This window comes from Tribolium castaneum, chromosome 5 (assembly GCF_031307605.1).
Source record: "Tribolium castaneum strain GA2 chromosome 5, icTriCast1.1, whole genome shotgun sequence".
In the NCBI taxonomy this organism is placed as follows: Eukaryota; Metazoa; Arthropoda; class Insecta; order Coleoptera; family Tenebrionidae; genus Tribolium; species Tribolium castaneum.
This window is the reverse complement of record NC_087398.1, coordinates 6,500,728-6,519,592: the sequence shown is the minus strand read 5'-3', so window position 1 is coordinate 6,519,592 and position 18,865 is coordinate 6,500,728. Positions and strand designations below refer to the sequence as shown.

General features: G+C 34.5%; 1 protein-coding gene across 2 annotated transcripts; it reads right to left on the bottom strand.

Moving 5' to 3' along the window:
• Positions 1 to 311: 311 nt before the first annotated feature.
• sens (senseless) lies at positions 312 to 13,322 on the bottom strand. 2 transcript variants are annotated; one of them, XM_008195378.2, is made up of 6 exons: positions 13,161 to 13,322; positions 9,987 to 10,168; positions 9,771 to 9,935; positions 6,987 to 7,183; positions 2,753 to 2,903; positions 312 to 990 (listed from the first exon to the last, which is right to left on the bottom strand). In XM_008195378.2, the coding sequence occupies exons 2-6, from the start codon at positions 10,165 to 10,167 to the stop codon at positions 764 to 766; spliced, it is 921 nt and encodes a 306-aa protein (XP_008193600.1). In that variant the 5' UTR covers position 10,168; positions 13,161 to 13,322; the 3' UTR covers positions 312 to 763. The 2 variants fall into 2 exon arrangements, with proteins under 2 accessions (XP_008193600.1, NP_001164138.1); NM_001170667.1 differs by having other exon boundaries at positions 332 to 990; positions 9,771 to 10,168.
• Positions 13,323 to 18,865: the final 5,543 nt, after the last annotated feature.

Sequence of the window (18,865 nt, the reverse complement as noted above, 5' to 3'; positions counted from 1 at the left end):
ACTCCCATCGATGAGAACGCTTGCGACAAAGGGGACACACGGCGACAAAAGCGTCGGAGTTTTTAATTATCAATTGAAGATTGTGTAATGAAATTGAATATTTTTGGGCGTATTTACTTAAGACTCAAGAATAACCGAAGAATTATTTATAACGAACGTTTCAGTTTTAGGGACAACTCCCAACTCCCTCAGCTCGATGACTCTTTTGCTTTTAAGTTAGCTAAATATTTTTTGTGATTACTTTGAAGGCTTATCCTAATTAGCTCTTTTTTTTATATTTTTTTGGTAGTAAATAATAAATAAAAGTCGTGTTTTATTGAAATCAACATATATTTAAAATCCAATGCATACACAATTGTTTAAAAAATTAAATACATTTCACCCTTAATACAAATTTTAACATTTAATGTTTCTAACAAGTCAAGGCACCCCTTACTCTCTTACAAACTTACTATGTACAAAAGAAGAAAAAGTCCTTAAACCTATCCGTACAACTACTTACATCTCTCTTTGGTCTTGAAAGCTGTATGAAGTTTTACTACCAGCCTTCGCGCGTCTGGAAACCCGCTAGTAAAACTCGGAATGGAAAAAATCCAGTGCAAATATGAAACATCCGTGCAAGAATTTTTACAAATCGGGAATTTACAAAGAAACCTCAATCACAGAATTTACAAAATTTCGCCAAATTTCGAAATTTGCACTTTGTGGGCGGTAACGACTGGCTTTAGTCGGACTAGACTGGTCCCAAGTCACTCTCATGGCACTAACTGCTGCTGCTGACGCTCTCTTCAACTTTGAAGATCACAGACTCTGGCACGGAGGGATGCTGCGACTCCCGGTGCCGACGCAGGTCCACCTTGCGCTGGAAGGCCTTGTCGCAGAGGCCGCAGGAAAACGGCTTGTAGCCCGTGTGCTTACGCATGTGTGTGATCAGGTTGGACGATTGGCTGAAGGCCTTGGAGCACACCACGCACTTGTGCGGCTTCTCCCCTGGAAAAGAACAATCATATTTTGGATTTTCTGGACAAGTTGTTATGTCTAATGCGGTCGTTTAAAAATCTATGAAATACATTCGATTGAAACAGCCGCAGATGCCGTTTTTTGTCCCATTATGCATATTCTAAGCCGGTAAAAAGCCTTCGTTTCCGGCCGTCCATCCAAAACCAGAAAATTAGAATAACATATCGATCGTTGTCACCGCCAGGTGTCTCGTCAAATCTACGATTGCAGAACTGACCGCTCCTCCATCTGCGTTCCTCCTCAAATCCTCACTAATTAAATAATACAAACCGCTCGGTATCGCCTCATCAATAAGGCAAGAAGTGTGTCAGAGCGATCAAAGGCCTCGTGTGTGTCATTCTCATTACCTACCAATCATCCATGTTACAATATATGTCATATTTTATCGTCAGATAAAAACCGGAACGTTATGATTAGAATTATTATATTGTTTGTTGTGCTCGTTATCGCAAAAACACCAATTGTGACATCCAATTAGTTCGAAAAAAGCTACAAGGCGATTGTTTTCGCTAATTTGAAAGCACGTCGTTTGTATTATGCACGATGAAGATCGATCTGTCTTGAGGAAAAAACGGTAATCATCGGCCCATTTCCATACGCCGTTGTGAAAAACTATTAGAGGTATCAGTTGGAAAATATCACTCGACAAACGGATAATTTAGTAATTGCCTTCAGTTCTCGCATTTACATAATTTATTCCGATTCAAGTATGAAGCGACCGTGAGCTTTTCCGAATTCTGCGAGGCCGAGCCCGCATCAAAAATTATTTCATTGAAAATGGCTGACTGCTTTCGATTTTTCGCATTTTTTTATTGTTTATTTTTCATAACAATGATTGATACAAATTTTGCAAAGATTTTGAGGTCAGTGATTTTTTTTCTTCAAAAGGGCTTTTAATCTTAAAATAGAAATAATTTCTGGACATCTGAGCAGATAATTATGCAGAATACTGATTTTATTTGTAGTACATACATTTCGAAAGTGCAGAAATAAATATTTTAATTTTTCACCTTTGAGTATAGTATTCAAAGCTTAGAACACATATGCAGGTTTTTATTATAGTCAGATGTGTTTCCGGGTGGAAATATGCATTTGCGGAGTAAAGTCTACTCCAAGTATTAATAACTCATAATCGATCTATTTATGTGTTGCGTTCTATTTTTCCTCGTCTACAATATCTCACAACAAACATCGCCACCATTTCCAATGATTGTTATTATTTCCTTGAACGTCCTATTACCTAATCAAATAAAGCTCTCGAATTTACTTTATTAATTCGAGCGTTTATTTGATTTGCTTAGATTACACAGTTACAGTTGGCTGCCGGTCACTTTGCTTATTAATACCACCCCTTTTCCATCTCTTAATAGCCACGAAAAAAGCAGTCAAATCGAGCAAAATGCGCTTTCATATCACCAAGCATTAGTCGTAATGACCTCAAAGTGGTCATCACGGCCCCCACCATATGCCTTAAAAATCCGTCGCATTTCCGGCCTTCCGGATGATTCAACTATTTTGAAAAAAGCGTGTTGTGATTGCTATACACGCGCCCTCCGAAAACACATGTCGTCGCACACGCGACCATTAGCAGCCCCGTTTAAATAAATAATTAATGGTGCCAGATTTGTGTGAATCACCGGATCGCCGGATTTCCGGGAAGCTTTGTAAAAGTTCGCGCTTTTAAATAATGCAGCACGAACTTTTCCGACAGCGAAATTATGGGATAACTCACCTGTGTGAATGTAGGTGTGCTTTTTCATGTCGGATTTCTGATGGAAGCGCTTGCCGCAGTATTGACAGGGGTAGGGCCGAGTGTCCGAGTGGATGAGGAGGTGCGTGGTGAGCGTCGACGAGCGCTTGAAGGACTTTCCGCACTGTTGGCACTGGAAACATGTGTTGAGGGTAATAGTTTAACGAGGAAGAAAATTATCTATGGGTGGTTGAGTCGGGGCCACGAGCCGGGATCCTGATTTTATTTCAATAATTATGAAGTGTGAACAAGGCTCTCTGACCAGATATGCAAGTGTTATTGCGCGATTACCGCTTATGGGTTCGGAAAAATTCGTGAATAACTTTCTTCTGGGCAATGCTGATCTGCGACAAAAATGAGATGAACAAATAGCAAAGGGAAAGCAGAAGCTATTGAATTTGAATTATTTGAATTCTTTTATTGTTCACTGATTGCATTTATTTCTTCATTATGAATGCAGTGAGTTTGCAATAAGATTCTAGAAAAATTAAATTACTTGAAACAAAGTTGCGAATTGGCACAAAACTTTTATTTTTAACGGTAATTTTTTAAAGAAGTTTTGGTGTTTTTTGACTTTTGAATTTTGAAACGGCTATCTACAGGATTTAACAACGCGGAAAATTGCGGAAGTTTGGAGAAATGAGTGTTTTAGACATAAACGACCCAGCATTAAAGTCTCCAAAAATTTTACATTGAAAAACAAAAAAATTGCTATTGTAGGCATTTCTACAGATAAAGTCTTTTATTATTATTAATATTTTTATTTATATTATTATTATTATTTTTATTATTTTATATTTTTAAGAAATTGTTACTTTATTTTTTTTAATAATTTTTCTACAATTTTTTAATAATAAAAAATAATTAATATTAGTATTAAGATACTACAAAAATGAGGCTTAATTGTTGTTTTGTGAAAAAATACGAAAAAAAATGGTGCCAGTCACAAAAAATAATTAATTCTGCAAAAATTGTTTTAATGTTAGCTCTGAATTTGTACACAGAAATGCGGGAAATGGTCGAGGGACGCTAGAAGTCAGTCAAAATTTTAAAAATTATTAAGTTGGCAATGATAAATAGTTACACAGTTTATTTGGGATTATTGTCAAAAATTCTTTGAGAATTGTTCACAGTTATGAGCTGATAAATACTTTGGTCACAGTAGAAAACATGAATACAAGTGGATTTTTCAAAAAAACTTCCTTTATTTGTTTATTTTAATATTTTCAGTAGTTAGTACATTAAAAATTTGTGTTCAGGTTTGACTTTAAAAGCTCCATACAATTGCAGCCATAAAGCTGTGTACCTAATGAAGTTTTTTTAGGACAAAAGCTACGAAAAGATATAGCTCAGTGCAATTAAAAATTCATGTTTGCTTCTTCAGGTTTCTGGGGTTTCATTTTTTGTACCTATTTTCAGCAACATCACTTATGTGTCTCATTTTTTACATCCAGAATCTTGATCGATCTCGACAATTCCGACCCCTTTTAGCCCTGACATTTGAAAAATTTTAAGACAGCATTAAACGCCGCCACTGAATAATAAACGAGCTCTCGATCCAACTTTAATGCCAGTGATTTGATTGATTATTGTGAATTTCCCGGCTTTCTCGACCCACCCTCGACAGTCCCCGAATCCATAATTCGTAAATTAAAAAACCGTAAACCCCCAACCCCCGATCAGATTTCCTCGTGATTTACGTTTATCGATTCGAAATGAATTTATAATGCGCGAGGTCATCCCCGTCGACACCTACAAAGATGATGCCAGTTATTTCAGCTGCGAGTACGTGGCTCGATGTAAAAATACGTACATGGTTGCATAATTAAAACGCGGGGATTGAGTTATTGAAAAGGCTCTTATTTACGGCCGCCTTTATGAATCAAAAATCGATACACGAGCGTATTATCTCGTCTTGGAGATTTCCGATCGGTAAATGAGTCGAGATACGCTTAGATTTAATGAGTACAATTTCCGATTAAGGCCCTATGCATTATTTATTGAGACATTAGCCCTAGAAATAGCCTGATCATTACCGACCCGGCTATGATTTAGACTGATGTAGATTTAATGTCATAAACTTCATCGTCGTGGAAGTTCGCCTTGTCTGACATACATTATTGATGCCTCAATAACAGACATCAGTTGAATAATAAAGTCTTACTTTATTAAAAAACTAAAAGGGTTTCTCCACGACTCGAATAATCAATTCCGTTCTACTTCTTCGCATAACGCCATTGTTTTTATTTGATTACAAAGCGATAATACTCTTCAAACAACCGCACCGTCGCTCAATTTTCAACGGGAGCCCTAACAAGTCGACGCCGTAATAAATAATTGTCTCGTTTCATCTTCGGACGGTTTTCGCAACGTGTAATCTACGTCAGGACTTGATACGACACTCTTACCGGACGATGCGTAAAGAGTGTAATTATGAATGCTAACAATGATGATTCCCAGCAAAGGAACAGAAAGGAGCCGCTTTGATAAGAGCTAAATGGAAATCTCAAAGTTTTGTACACGCGCATTCTTTATTTATAGACGAACCAATTAATAAATTCATAATGTTGTAAATGTTTGAGTATTTATTTTTATTCATCTTACGTACCTTTTCCTAGTTTTATTTAAATCTATTTAAAATAAAATAAATATTTGAAAGCTATTGAGAAATAGTGGAGAATGACACCACAGGAAACAGGAACAATGAGGAGGACCTTCCAAAATCACGTTTTGAACGGCTTAAAATAGTTAGGAAAACGAAAGGACCAAGGAGGTTAGAAGGTCCTTGGAAAGGACGAAAGGATGTTCAAACCAAAGACCCTTTCTTGTAATATTAACTGCGAGCAGTTGGAAAAAATAAATCAATTTAAAATCAGAAATAAAATAAAAATTAAGAAATCAAAATAGGTTTCGCTAAAAATGCAAATTCTAAATTACATGCTTCGGAATCAAGAACTACGCCAGAAGTGGCACAATAAGTGAGTGTCAAAAAGAAGCATAGATTATGTTTTTGGATGTGGCAGTAATTGTTTATTGCAAATATTTAGAAAATAAACATATACATTGCGAAAAAAATAAGGAAATGAGAAAAATCAGAGCCTGCGAAAATGTAAATGATCGAGAATTAACAATTTTTTAATTACACCTGGATTAATTTAATTTTAAAATATCCGATAAGACACGAGTGCAGCCGGTGTGAAAACGCCAGTTAGTAATGAAACTTTAATTCGCTGTAATTAATTTCGTTTGCATGTTGAGACCGAATTCTCGATTGTATAGAATTTCAACACTTATATTTCCCATTTAATGAAGATTCGTATCAGTCTGCACGAATAAGGTGTTATTCGATTTAATTGTAGATTTGGGCCATTTACATTTTTAATGCCTGCCAAACCTGCACAAACTTAATAAATTCCTGTCATAATTAAATTTGAAAAAATGGCAGGTTTGTCCAATAAGACGAATTAAAATTCATCATGTTTCCCCTGCGTAATTAAAGCAAACACCTTGTGTGAGTGAAAGTTGGGTTTAATTCGGGGCGGTCATATTTTTTTAATTAGGTTAAATTTTACAAAACTGTCGGAAGCGTTATCTGGTTAGTGAATAATTGATGAAATAATTTTTATCGATAGGAGTGTTTGAGTTTTTAGGTAGATTTATTCCTCCTAGATTGTATCGAGTTCCAATTAATGTCTGGTTGTTTTATTAAAACCGCTAATTTCATAAAACGTACTCGTAACTAATAATAAAAACAAGAGGCATAATTGCAGGTCTCCCTCCTCTCAGGCCATAATTAGAGAGGCGTCGCTTGAAAACAAAAATTCGTGTGAAATAAAAACAAATAGTAAAAAATAAATTTGATGAATGGTTATCTCCCAGTTAATAATGGGGTGCGGGGGAGTATGCTGGAAAATCCACAACGGCGGACATTTTTAATCGTTCCGGGAATAATTCAGAGAAATGAAGCGATTTCTAACGTCGATTTAATTGTTTTGTAATTACAAAACGTCCACTTATTTTGTTTTCTTCGTTTCTCGTCACGATATCATTACTGAAATATTAATGCGGCGCAGATAAAGGGGGCTTCCTTTGTTTCGATTGTTGGGAAATAACACATTATTTAAATAACAGGGGGTTGGTCGCTCCGATATATTATACAAAGCATAATATATGTGGAAAATCATTTTTTCCAACCGTGTAATCATATCGAACTCACCACGAACTGCTTCTCGCCGCCCGGACCGATGGTCGGGACTTTGCTCTGATGGGTGTCTTTGTCCGACTCCCAGCGCCAGCTTTTCGACGAGTCGGCCTTCTCCAGCTTCATCTCTTGCTCGCAGAGGCTGCCGGGGGACCAGATGCTGTGGCTGCGCGACCGGCCCTTGAGGGACAGGTTGAGGGGCGCCTCCTCATCTGCAAGGATCAACGATATTGGCACGCAAATAACAACTTTTTAGAACGAAAATTAACCGACTTTGCAAAATTAAAACATAATTCCGTGAAACCAGCAGATTGCAAGTGGTGTTTTCAGAAAACATTTTTATATTTTTTATTGCTAAATAGTTATAGGTAAAACTGGTAAAAGTATTTTCACCGTGTCTTAAAAAGTCATATCTAATCAGTAATCACACAGAAATCAGCTTTTGCTAATTAAGTAGGTACATACCTTTTTTTTCTTATAACACGTGATTTTTTCAGAATTTTTCTACTATATCAATTAAATTTGAATGTGATTGTTTTGTTTATTGCACAAAACAAGTTTTAAGCATAATAATAATAATAATAATAATAATAATAATAATAATAATAATAATAATAATAATAATAATAATAATAATTCATTATATTAATTGTTACAAAGAATTATAGAAACATTCTTAAAAAATTCACACCTCTAGAGAAAAAAAATTAAGGGAAAAAATTAACCGCTAGGTGAAAATAGTAAATGCAAGGTTAAAATAATAATCGCTAGGTAAAAATTATAACCGCTCTGTGAAAACATTAAGTACAACTAAACATTAGTTATATTTAAGAAAAAATCTATCAATGCAAATTCTGTTAAATAATAAGTTTACTTTTTACATCCTCCTACTAAATACGCTACTGGGTTTGTTCATTCCATCTCTTAAAAAATTGTACCTAATTTAATCGGATCTTTACGTCAAAGATTGTTTTTAGTCCATGTCTAGCATATCAAATATTTAATCTATCACGTGGGTGTTACCTAGGAATAATATAATTTTTTCTTAGCAAATTTTATTTAAAAATACATTACCATTCAGCATTTAGATAGATGACAATTATTTACCTAGCAGCCTATTAATAGGTATCCAAAATTAAGTATCTAATAGCAAACTCTAAATTCTGTGTGTCTATTGTGGTTTTTGAGATATAGCAAAAATCATGGGCGCCGACTTTTTCAATTTTCAATGAGTGCACAAACGACTAAGTTAAAAAAAATAAATAAACTGGTGCTTGAAAAAAATTAAGGCCAAAAAAATTTCTTCTCGTTTTTCTTGCAAATATTATTATGTTTAGAAAGTTTATGGAATATTGGTTAGATTAGTCCACTGCGCTCAGTTAAAAAAATGTTGAATGTATGCAGAAATTAGTTATTTTAGCTTGTTAGATGCAGTGTAATTTTTTTAAAGAATTGTTTATATTCTGTTGAATACCTACCAGAAATCGTAATAATAAAAATTGGTCGTGTATTTTAAATTATTTTTCAATGAGAATTGCTTGTATGATTAAAAAAAATCTTTTTATAACAATTTTGTTTTTTTAACTATTGGCCTTTTATATTCATTACGAATAAATCATAGTACCAGAAATTGCCAAATAAGCTAATTTGTTATTAGAGCAAAATTATCTTATTTCAAGGATTCTTTGTCGACTCAGAGAATCATAAAAGAAGTTCAAATAAGTTTGTATTTTTTATTAATTATATTGTATTAGGTATGTGTGTAGTTTCCTTAACTGCTGTCCTTAATAAAAAATTGCTCACTTTATGCAAAAATAAGAAATTAAATCTTGATTTGTTCAATGTGGTATTTTCAGAAAAAATTGAATTAAACTTTGAATTAAGTTTTTCTACATTATTTTAAAGTAAAAATACATTTTTAGCAGACTCACCATGTATTGTCTTTATTTCTGTGTTTGAATTTGCTCGAGGAATTCAGATAAGCAGGCACATATTTTAAAAAAATATTGCAATCTTTAAAATAAGAGTTAAAAATCACCACACTTAGGTCAAAAAATACAACAGTGTTATGTGTTTTTCGAGCGTTCTAGTACATTTTTAGCCAAAAACGTGATGGTCTAGCGTGATTTTATTTTTCAGATAAAATTATAATTATATGATTTTTTGCAAAGTTTTGCTAAACCGAGTTGAAAATTCTCTTTAAGTTTAGTCTAAAATGAAATGGTTTCATTTTGCGTATTAATTTTATTATATGAAACAAGCTCGAAATTGCAGAATCTGGTCAAAAATAATGTTATTTTAGCGTTTGTTTTTAATTAAATCAGAAATATTAATACGTACTATACAGCCGCACTATCGGCAAGAATACTTTTGTTTATTTTATATTGTGGTTTATAGATACAGTAAAAACTCTTATTTGATTTTAAAAATCCGGAAAAAGCAATCAAATTTTTGGCTTAAATCCTAAAAATCGGAGTTTTGTAGCAAGGATATGTTTCCTACATCATCACTAAAATTAGTAAAAGCCTCATCATTAAAAGTTACGACTGCTGATAAGCCTCCATGTGTCATAACAAGCTTCACGTGCGGTGACAATCGCCACTAATCACAATTGTAAAAACAGGTCAATTTCGCGAAAACCGATTTTTCCTATTTTATGACTTGCCATATCTCTAACAAACCGCGGCAAAATTAGCCCGATATCGTTCAGCCTTCATTCAAACCTAGAAACCCCGTAATCGGCCGATAAAAGCCCCGCGACTTGGCCAAGTCACAATTAACGCTGCAATCGATACTCACCACTTTTGGCCGTTTCCGGGGTGTAGGCCTCGGCCGAGGCTGCACTCTCCGGACTCAGCGAGTCGACCTTGTTGTACGGGAGGAAAAGTCCGGGGATCGGGTGCCAGACGTAGGGGTTGTAGGGCGCCGGCATGAGCGAATTGGCGTACATCAGGGCGCTCATTCCTGCAACAGAACTCCAGTCACTGTGCGTCCCGGAAGGGGCGTTTTCCGCACCGGTGACCAGGTAGTTCCTGTTCCGGTGGAGCTCCTTGGGGTAGACTAGAGAGAAGGCGCTGTGGCGGGGCGAGATGGGGCTGGCGCTCCGGGAGGAGACTCCGGCCACCGGGCTGCTGGCGGGGCTGCAGGACGGAGTCTCGCTCCTGCTATATTGCGACAGAACGGCCAGACGGGGCATCCTGCGAAAAACGATAATGATTTAAGGCGGGTGGGGGCTAATGCTGTTTACATCCCCGCAGGACACTCACGCGATGATTTCGTCTATTGATCACCGAGATTGTCGCGTAATTGCTTTGCTTTATCGTAAATGTACGGGAAATGGACATTAGTGGCTCGTAACAATCAGACGGGGCCGAAATCAACACGCACGGAGAGGGAGAGTGCTCATAATTGATTCATGGGGACGGTATAACACCCGATCCTACATTTTATAAAACATTTTTGCAAAAATCTATAAATACCAGTACTAGTGTAAATTTTTTTTTAAATAAAACATGCTCAGAAAGTGACGCCTCTATAATTTTAAATCCACCCACGATAGGAAAAAATTACAATTACATATGTTACGGAGATACGTTATACCTTTCCTTCATGATTTATGAAAATAAAAGTAGAAAAATGAATATTTGATAAATAATGATTACATGCATATATTTTGAACGTAAATTATATGTGGTAGATAGGTATGTAACACACGCGGCTTTTTAGATTAGATTATGTCTGGGAATGTACAATTCTGGGTTCATTGTAGAATTGGATTTTAAGATTTTTTTGCGAATGTTTAAAATGCTAACAATTAAAAGAATTAAACAAAAAACTATTTTTGTTGAAACTGTCAAGCTGTTTCAAATCACCTACCAAATTAACCAATTAAGAAGAACGTCTTAATGTGCTGTAATGCTGTAATTAAATGCAAATGCAATTCAGAAAAAAATCGAAAAATCTACCCTTTAATATAACATCCTTTAATATTAAGTATATCTTCACTATACTCCCAACTTTTTCATTTGATTGAATTTTATTCAAATTCACATTTTTTAAATAGTTTTTTCGAACGTATTCAGGTAGGTAAGAAAAATTTTTTAAGTAAGGGGTACAGTGTGATATGTACTGTAAATGTTGATTTCACTGGTTCACGATATTTTCCAGATCTTCATGTGTAATTTTTTTCCGTGCGTGGGAAATGTAAGAAATAATTGCGTTACTTAAATTCATTTACTTATCTGGTGCTAGTTTATCAATAGACAACTAGCACTAAAAGACGAATGAAGTGACTAGTAAAACCACCTTATTAATGTTCCAACTTTGATGAACCTTGCAATTGTCGTGCAATAGTCAAGCTTTTATTTAAGAGGCATTTAAAATTTCTTAATGATTTTTCTAAATAATGCGTCTATATTGCCTTTCCAAAAATATTTTTTGTAGGACGTATAAGAATTGGAGTAACCTGTCTATCAAGAGAAAATCAACCGAAAATACGGTGTTTTTCTATTGTCCTGTAAGTATATGTCGACTTACTCTTAAATCATTTAATAATCTTTTTACGCTCAAAAATGTTTGCTAACAGTTTTTTTATTAAATAATAAACACCTTCGTGTGTAATTGTTATTTCTTTTTATTTTTTCGAAAGGTAGGTATTTTTAGCCAAACCATAAGCACCTAGTATAAAAGAGGATACCTATTATATTCAAAATATTTCAGAAATAATTTGTTTACCATGTAAAATATTAAACATATTAGAGGATATTATCCTCTAAAATGTTCGCCACATTAAATAATTAAACCTTGATGCGTAATTTTTATTTTTTTTTGTCTTTTGAAAGGTAGGTATTTTTTGCTAAACTTTTAAGTTTACTCCTTTAGGAATACCTGGTATAATGCGTAGGGATACCTATTATCCTCAAAATATTTCAGAAATTATTTGTTTTTTGACAAAAATCAACAAATTACACCATCATGTACCTAATAAAATATGAGAGTATGAAATATTTATTAATTTTGAAGATATTACTCCCAAAAATGTTCACCTCCAGCTTTTTTTATTAAATAATAAACCTAAAATAAATAAATAAATAAATAAAATAAATAAACCTAAAATATGTAATTTTTATTTCTTCCGTTTTTCCGAATGGTAGATATTTTTTGCTAAACTAAAATAAAAAAAAAAAAATAATACGTAAACCTATTCCTACTATATGTTCAAAATATTTCAGAAATTATTTGTTCCTTAACAAAAAGCAACAAGTTACTCCATCATGTAGTACAAAATTAATTAATTAATTACTTTGAACAATGGCTAGGGGCATTTAATAGGTTAGTATTAATTTGATGAATTCGTCTTTCTGATTTTTTTTTAATTGTAACTAAAAATGTTAATGAGGTACATTTACCACTTGATACTTCTTTCTATTCTAAACTGGCAAAACAGTATTTGAAACAATATAATCGTGGATTAATTTTGTAATGTTTTACCAATTACAAATTTGGAATTATCTATTGGTTGTATAAAAAAATCAGAAATAACTCCTGACACCCTGAAATTAAAATTTTAAATTTATTGAGTTTCTGTACATGTAATAGTGGGATTTTTTTTATTGTTATCACCTCAATACTTCTGTATTTCTATATAGCCAGCTTTCAATACGAAATATACCCAATTATACGCAGTAAATACCCATAATTATTATTATAGGTATATCTAAAGAAATTTTTGTTTAGTATAGCTGTGTTTGCTCAGAAGTTAAAAAAAAGTTAAAAATGCTGAAGTACCTAATGAATAAAAGCTCCTGAACAAAGCAAATAATAGAGAAGTCTTGAATAATAAAAGCGTGGCGACAGTTGTCAAAGCTCCATTAAGACGTGGTAAAAAATACACAATACGGCGGCTATTACCGAAAGCAAAAAACCTGAATAATTTTAATTTTTTCTTTATTAATGATGGGTTTGGGAAATCTTGTGCGTGGTACTCCACGTCACAATCCCATTGCATCAACCGCTTTTTCACCATAATTGACCCCCGGGTCAATGCTGAAACGCAAAAAATTCGCTTTCAACACAATAGACCCCGACGACACGTGTCGTGAAAAATTATTCCAACAACTTCTAATTAAAATGGTGATAAATATGTTCGGGTTGTTTGTCGTTTCAGGTTTTTCCATTTTTGCAACTCACCTGTTCCAAACGACGTTATCGAGCCTCTTATCACCAGCCAGTCTTTGACATACTCACTTATCACTCACCAATCACAGTTTCCGAAATATTGTCAAAAATCACATTCTCAGATCGAATCACTACGTAGCACTGAAAATCCTGCCCATGCTGCGTGGATGGTACGATACACCTGACTGAAAACATCTGACAATCTCCACAGGTATAACTTTTCACTTCGCCACCCCTCCAACTCGCAATCCGAATTTAATAAGAAACACGTGCCTGATTCACTCCATTAACCCCTCCTTGGAGGACTCAGCGCTCCCTCCCATTGGCCGAAAGCACGGCAGAGGCGGGGCACAGTCGCGGCTCGGCGCCCCATTGGCGTCGGGTAACCTAATCGTTGATAAGTTATTCAAATGGGATTGATTGGGGAGGTGATTTTTTTCAAGGAGCGATTAATTTGGCGGCAATTACGTAATTGATTTGTTATCGATTCGGCTCTAATTTGACGAGTTATTATTTATTCAAGCTCCATTCTGATTAAGAGTGATAAGAGTAAGACAATTTGTGTAATGGGCAGATAAGCCCTTACCTGGGCGCAATAACCCAATTAAAATTTTCCAATTTTGGGATTGTTTTATTTGCATGAGAATAGAATGCGGGCCGACAAAGCAAGCCTTTCGGGGCCATCTGTTGGGGTGAAGAAATCTCGTTCAGGTAAAGTGATAACGTTTTCGATTTCGTTGCTCGAAATCAAGATTATTTTAAATCGGCAGACCCTCACGTAATTAATAATGAACGCCATGTGCGTCGATTTGGGGATCACCTGGCCCTCGCGAATCATCGCGGGGGTGGATCAACGGACAGTTGTGTCGGCAAACGAGGGGCATCCACAGGCTCGGACTAAGCCCACATAACATCAAAAAATACAAAATACTTTATATAATCGAATAACTATATTTATTACCCCAAATAAAATACTAATAAAATAAAAAATTAATTTTCATATTAGATATCTTGCTAGGTATTTGTTATTAGGTATTAAAAAAGATTTTTGCGACAGTTGGTTTTAAATAACTTCAGCTCTATAGGTATCTCAAAAACTAGTAAAAGTAGTAAAAGCTCGGATAAAGCAATTTGATTTATTTTGACTATTTTAAGCTGCACCTACTATCAAAATATTTGCACAACAATTAAATTTGCACAAAAATCAGTTTACCTAAAATGGGTGCAACCTCGACTTCACCGTCTACAAATTCGGCAAAAACGCAATGTCAGCTATAGGTTTGCGTTTTTTGACTAGTTTTTTGAAAGTTTACATGACTATTAGGTGGTGACATTGGAGGAAATGAAATTCAGTAGTACCTTTGTCAAAGGAAATCGGTGCAAAATTCTTACATTTTTATAATTTTTTTATGGGTAGACTTGTTTTTCTGTGGCTGTTTTTAATGTAATAGATTTTGAAAAACTAAGCTTAGAGACCGAATTGATTTAAAATTTTTGTGGGTTCCAAATTTATTCGCCGACCATATTGTTCTATATCTCAGAAACTATGAATAAAGATAATGCGAGTTATTTTTACTTCTTTTAAGCTCTATTATCACCCTTGACAATATTTGCACGACTATAAAATTTAATAGGGATACATAATTACTACTATTTTCCAGAGGATTTATGTTTTTTTTTTATAATAGATATGTACTTATTTATTTCGTATTATTTTATATGTAGAGTATAAATGATTGCTAAAAAACTATTTTTTCATTTACCGCTCGTAGCAACTGTATTTATTATTAAGAAATCATACTTAGGTGTCGTCAGGAATTAACAGTTATTTTATTTGTGTTTTTTTTTAATTAATTGTTTTCTCATAATAAGTATTTTTGTCGAATCAGCTAATTTACAGTAGAATAAGATGATCTTGTTAAAAGTTTCTACAAAATACGAAACTTGTTTTTGAAAACTTAATTAATAATAAAAAGACGGAAGGTTTTTGTTTAATCGTAGGTTATAGGTAGTATCCCTACCTACACGTGTTTTTTTTTTTTTAATAACATACTTATATGGAGGGTTTACGTAAACATTATACGTAAACATTAGAAGGTAAATTAAAAAATAAATAAATGTATATCCTACCTAGAGTAAGTCCGGGTAAGTTTGACCAAACCGTAGGTACATGGGCACTTTTCAAAGAAATTTTTAAGAAAACGTTGCGAGAGCTTTAAATACTCAAACGTAACTCAATTTTTTTCAAATGAAATTTTTATTTTACTTAATGGAATAAAAATTTATTCTGCATCGAACTGATACCCTCTATCTATGAGTGACTAATATGTTTAATGGTTTAATAACCGGGTAACTCTTAGCGGATGGGAGCGATCATTTGCAGTATTTTTTAATTTGAAAACAATGAGAAAATAGCAATAGTGTCTTGATTTTCAAAAAATTCGATGTAGGTATAATGCGAAACAATTTAACAAATTATTGAACAATTTGTCATAAACGTACCTATTTAACAGATTAACAAAAATACGTCTTAATAAACACACGGTCGAACTTTCCCGGATATACCATATATTTTTATGATTAGGGATAATTGTTGTAAAGCAGGAAAATTTTTTAAATTTATATTTTTTATACGTTTTTAGTTTTTTTGTTAACAGTGATAGATTTATAATATTTGTACTCGTAATTTTGTATATTTCTAACGTTTCGAATTTTTTGTTTATTTGCACGTCAGGAGAATGTCTTAAGTTGGTGTTTCTGGATAAGTTTTTAATCTCAAATAATATTTCTTGCGGTTTAGTCATTTGAAAACTCTGTACTACCTCCTGACATTTTTTTAAATTCGAGTATTTTTTTTAAAATTGCATTCAAGTTTTTTTTGTTTTTAAACTACACATGTATAGACAATGTTTGGAAAATTTTAAGTAGGTAAACCTGGGAATGTTAGTGTACTTATTGTAAAAAGCATAAATCTGCAAACACACTAGGTGTGAAAATGACTTTATGAGATGATTACTTAAAAAAAACAATTTAAGCTAAATAAAGTATGTCCTATAAATCTGCTTATGAGGACCGTCTAAAGCGTATGTTTTTTTCTAATAAAAGTGCCTTATTACGCCCCTGTGCACCACCTTGCCACTCTTCGGCGTGCCTGCCATTGGCTCGTGCCATCTACAGTTAGCCGACTTTTACCTGTGAATGAAAAGTGAATTTCACACCACCAGACAAGTTGATTGATCTCGCCCCCCGATCCGTTATTCGACAAAAACCGTGTGAAGAAATAAGGGTGGTAAAACAGTTGGCAAAGACAAACGCAAATTCAGCGCGGACACATCTGCCGCTTAATCAAAGCCACGTGCTGGTAACTCCCGCGAGATGCGGGCGCTAGACCGCCCGATCTCAGTCCAACTGAATTCGATAAAAAATTTCAATTAAATTAACTTACAGGTGTGTCGATTTTCAGCTTCAACCGTAAATTGCAATCGCGAGTTAATGACATCGAAATGACTACACGCGGTGAATATTAATACGCTTTTTTAATGCATCGCCAGCAAAAATTTCATAAAACTCATCATTCGGTGACCAGGTGAAGCGCATATTGATGCGGAGCTTTCACTCATTTGAATTGCCACGACTCTGATTTTATCGCGGGTTTGAGGCGAAGTGAATTAGAGAAAAAAATATGGAACGACTTGTTTTCATTTGATGGATAATTGTGACTAATTGCAAGCTACAGGTGGGCTAGAATTATAGATTCGAGGTTTGATAGGTAAACAGCGGGCGAGGAAGTCAGTGACAGAGGATTTTAATTACAAAGAATTATGGGCTTTTAGGGTGGGAAAATTGCTTTTGCATCAAACGCTTCAATAAATTTATTTCAAACTGCTAAGAACAGCATGTGAGGTCGTCGCAAATTTAGCAATTAGGCACACATTTCGAGCACTTGCGGGTTTCCGAAGGAACATATTTTGTAATTTTACATTAACCAAACCATCTTTCAATTGGCACGCGATCCGTTCAGAGCCCAATTATTGCAATAATTCAGGAAATGAAAGTTGAACAGTCATTTCTGCAAGTTTTTTTGAAAGAATAGCTTTTGACTTATTGTTTCTTTTCGTCAAAACTGTGTTCAGAAATGCGTAATTGTTTTTCAACAAACAAGTTGTAAAGACATCAGTAAATGCAGCAAACAGTCCTTTGATTTCTAGGTAGATAATTTTATGGCTTATTTGTGTGTCGGTACCGATCACTGTGCCACCCTGAATTTGCCCACTCTCGACAAAGGATTGTCGAGTAATTTAAGGTGTTTTCCCGGGTACAAAGCGCCGCTTTTATTTGTTTACGATGACAAAAGTGCCAAAATTTCATTCATAACTTGGCACAATTTGTCAGGTAAATCCGTTTACAGCGGGCCTGGCGTCAGCCCCGTCTGCCTTTTACGACCACTACCTGCCCCAGAACTGTTGAAATCCGATAAAAATCTCGCTTATCCAATTAATCGGTCGCTTATGCAAATGAAATCGCCGATACCTATTGCTGTAATTCGTTGGTTTTCCTGCGGCGAAATCTGCCGGCGATCTAACGGAAAGCGAGCAAGATGTATCAGGCGAGTGCACAAGTTCGGCCCGTGCCCGTCATATGGTAGACGATGGGCCAGCACGTGGCCAAAGGTACGACGTCTAACCGACCACCAGACTTCTCATCCGTGTCGGGGAGGAATCCTTTAATTGCGACGTAATAAGCGTGTGCTTTCGACTAGAAAAGCGACGGCAACTGGGCTTCTGTGGAGGAAGCCATGGGTGACGACGGAGGGCTTAGCCAACGGATTTTCGAATAAACTTTGCGCTTCCGCATGTCCACGTGTCACGTGCGCTTTAGATAACACGCAACACCAAATGTTTCCTTATCAACAAATTTGAAACAAAACTTTGTAGTTCTATTCTAAACAGCAGCATTACTCGATCTTTCGAGTAATGCTAAAGACCCAAAACAAAAACAGTGTAAACTCGCATCTCTTTAACGGTTTCTTTAAATGTTGATTTCATTAATTTTTATCAGTTCTGCTACAAAACTGCAACATTTCGGTCTTTTTGCAAGTTTTAAATTTAAATTTGTTTCAACAGTACAATTGTCAGGTCTCATTTTCTCAAAGCAGTAAATCCACGAAGCAATAGTCTCCATTTTTTCTGTGGGTCATAAATACACCTCAAAAAAATTGAGAAGGTGCATTTTTCTGTTTTGAGATAGGTATAGTCTGTCGAAGATTTACCTAACAATTTTCAAAAAACTTAAATTAAACAGAAGTGCGTAGATACCCATGACTTCATGGAGCGAAAGTCTTCAGTTTTTTATCATAAAAATACCTTCTTCTAGTATCATACTTATCAAAAAAATTGAGAATAACGCATTTTCTTGTATTTAAGATATACAGACTGAACCAAAAGTATCGCACAAAATTCACATTTTTGTTATTAGCCATTTTTCAAAAAAAATCTCGTCGATTTAATTTTTTAAATTAACATATTTTGTTACTAAGACATTTCTGATGTCATTTGTTTTTGAATAATGACGTCATTTTAATTTTTTTTAAGTGACAACTTACTTATTTGATTAGTGTTTAGTTAGTACACATTTTCATTTTTCTTTAAGTATAAAAAATTCAAAAATAAGAAGAAAATAAAATTTAAAATTATTAAACTTATTGAGAGTATTACACA

What these genes read in the sequence shown, in the direction of transcription:
- sens (NM_001170667.1), bottom strand. Translation starts at nt 10,167, where the DNA reads ATGCCCCGTCTGGCCGTTCTGTCGCAATATAGCAGGAGCGAGACTCCG. An exon ending in CCCGGAAACGGCCAAAAGTG is followed by an intron (nt 7,184 to 9,770) that starts GTGAGTATCGAT and finishes TGATCCTTGCAG; the next exon opens with ATGAGGAGGCGCCCCTCAAC. An exon ending in GCGGCGAGAAGCAGTTCGTG is followed by an intron (nt 2,904 to 6,986) that starts GTGAGTTCGATA and finishes ACATGTTTCCAG; the next exon opens with TGCCAACAGTGCGGAAAGTC.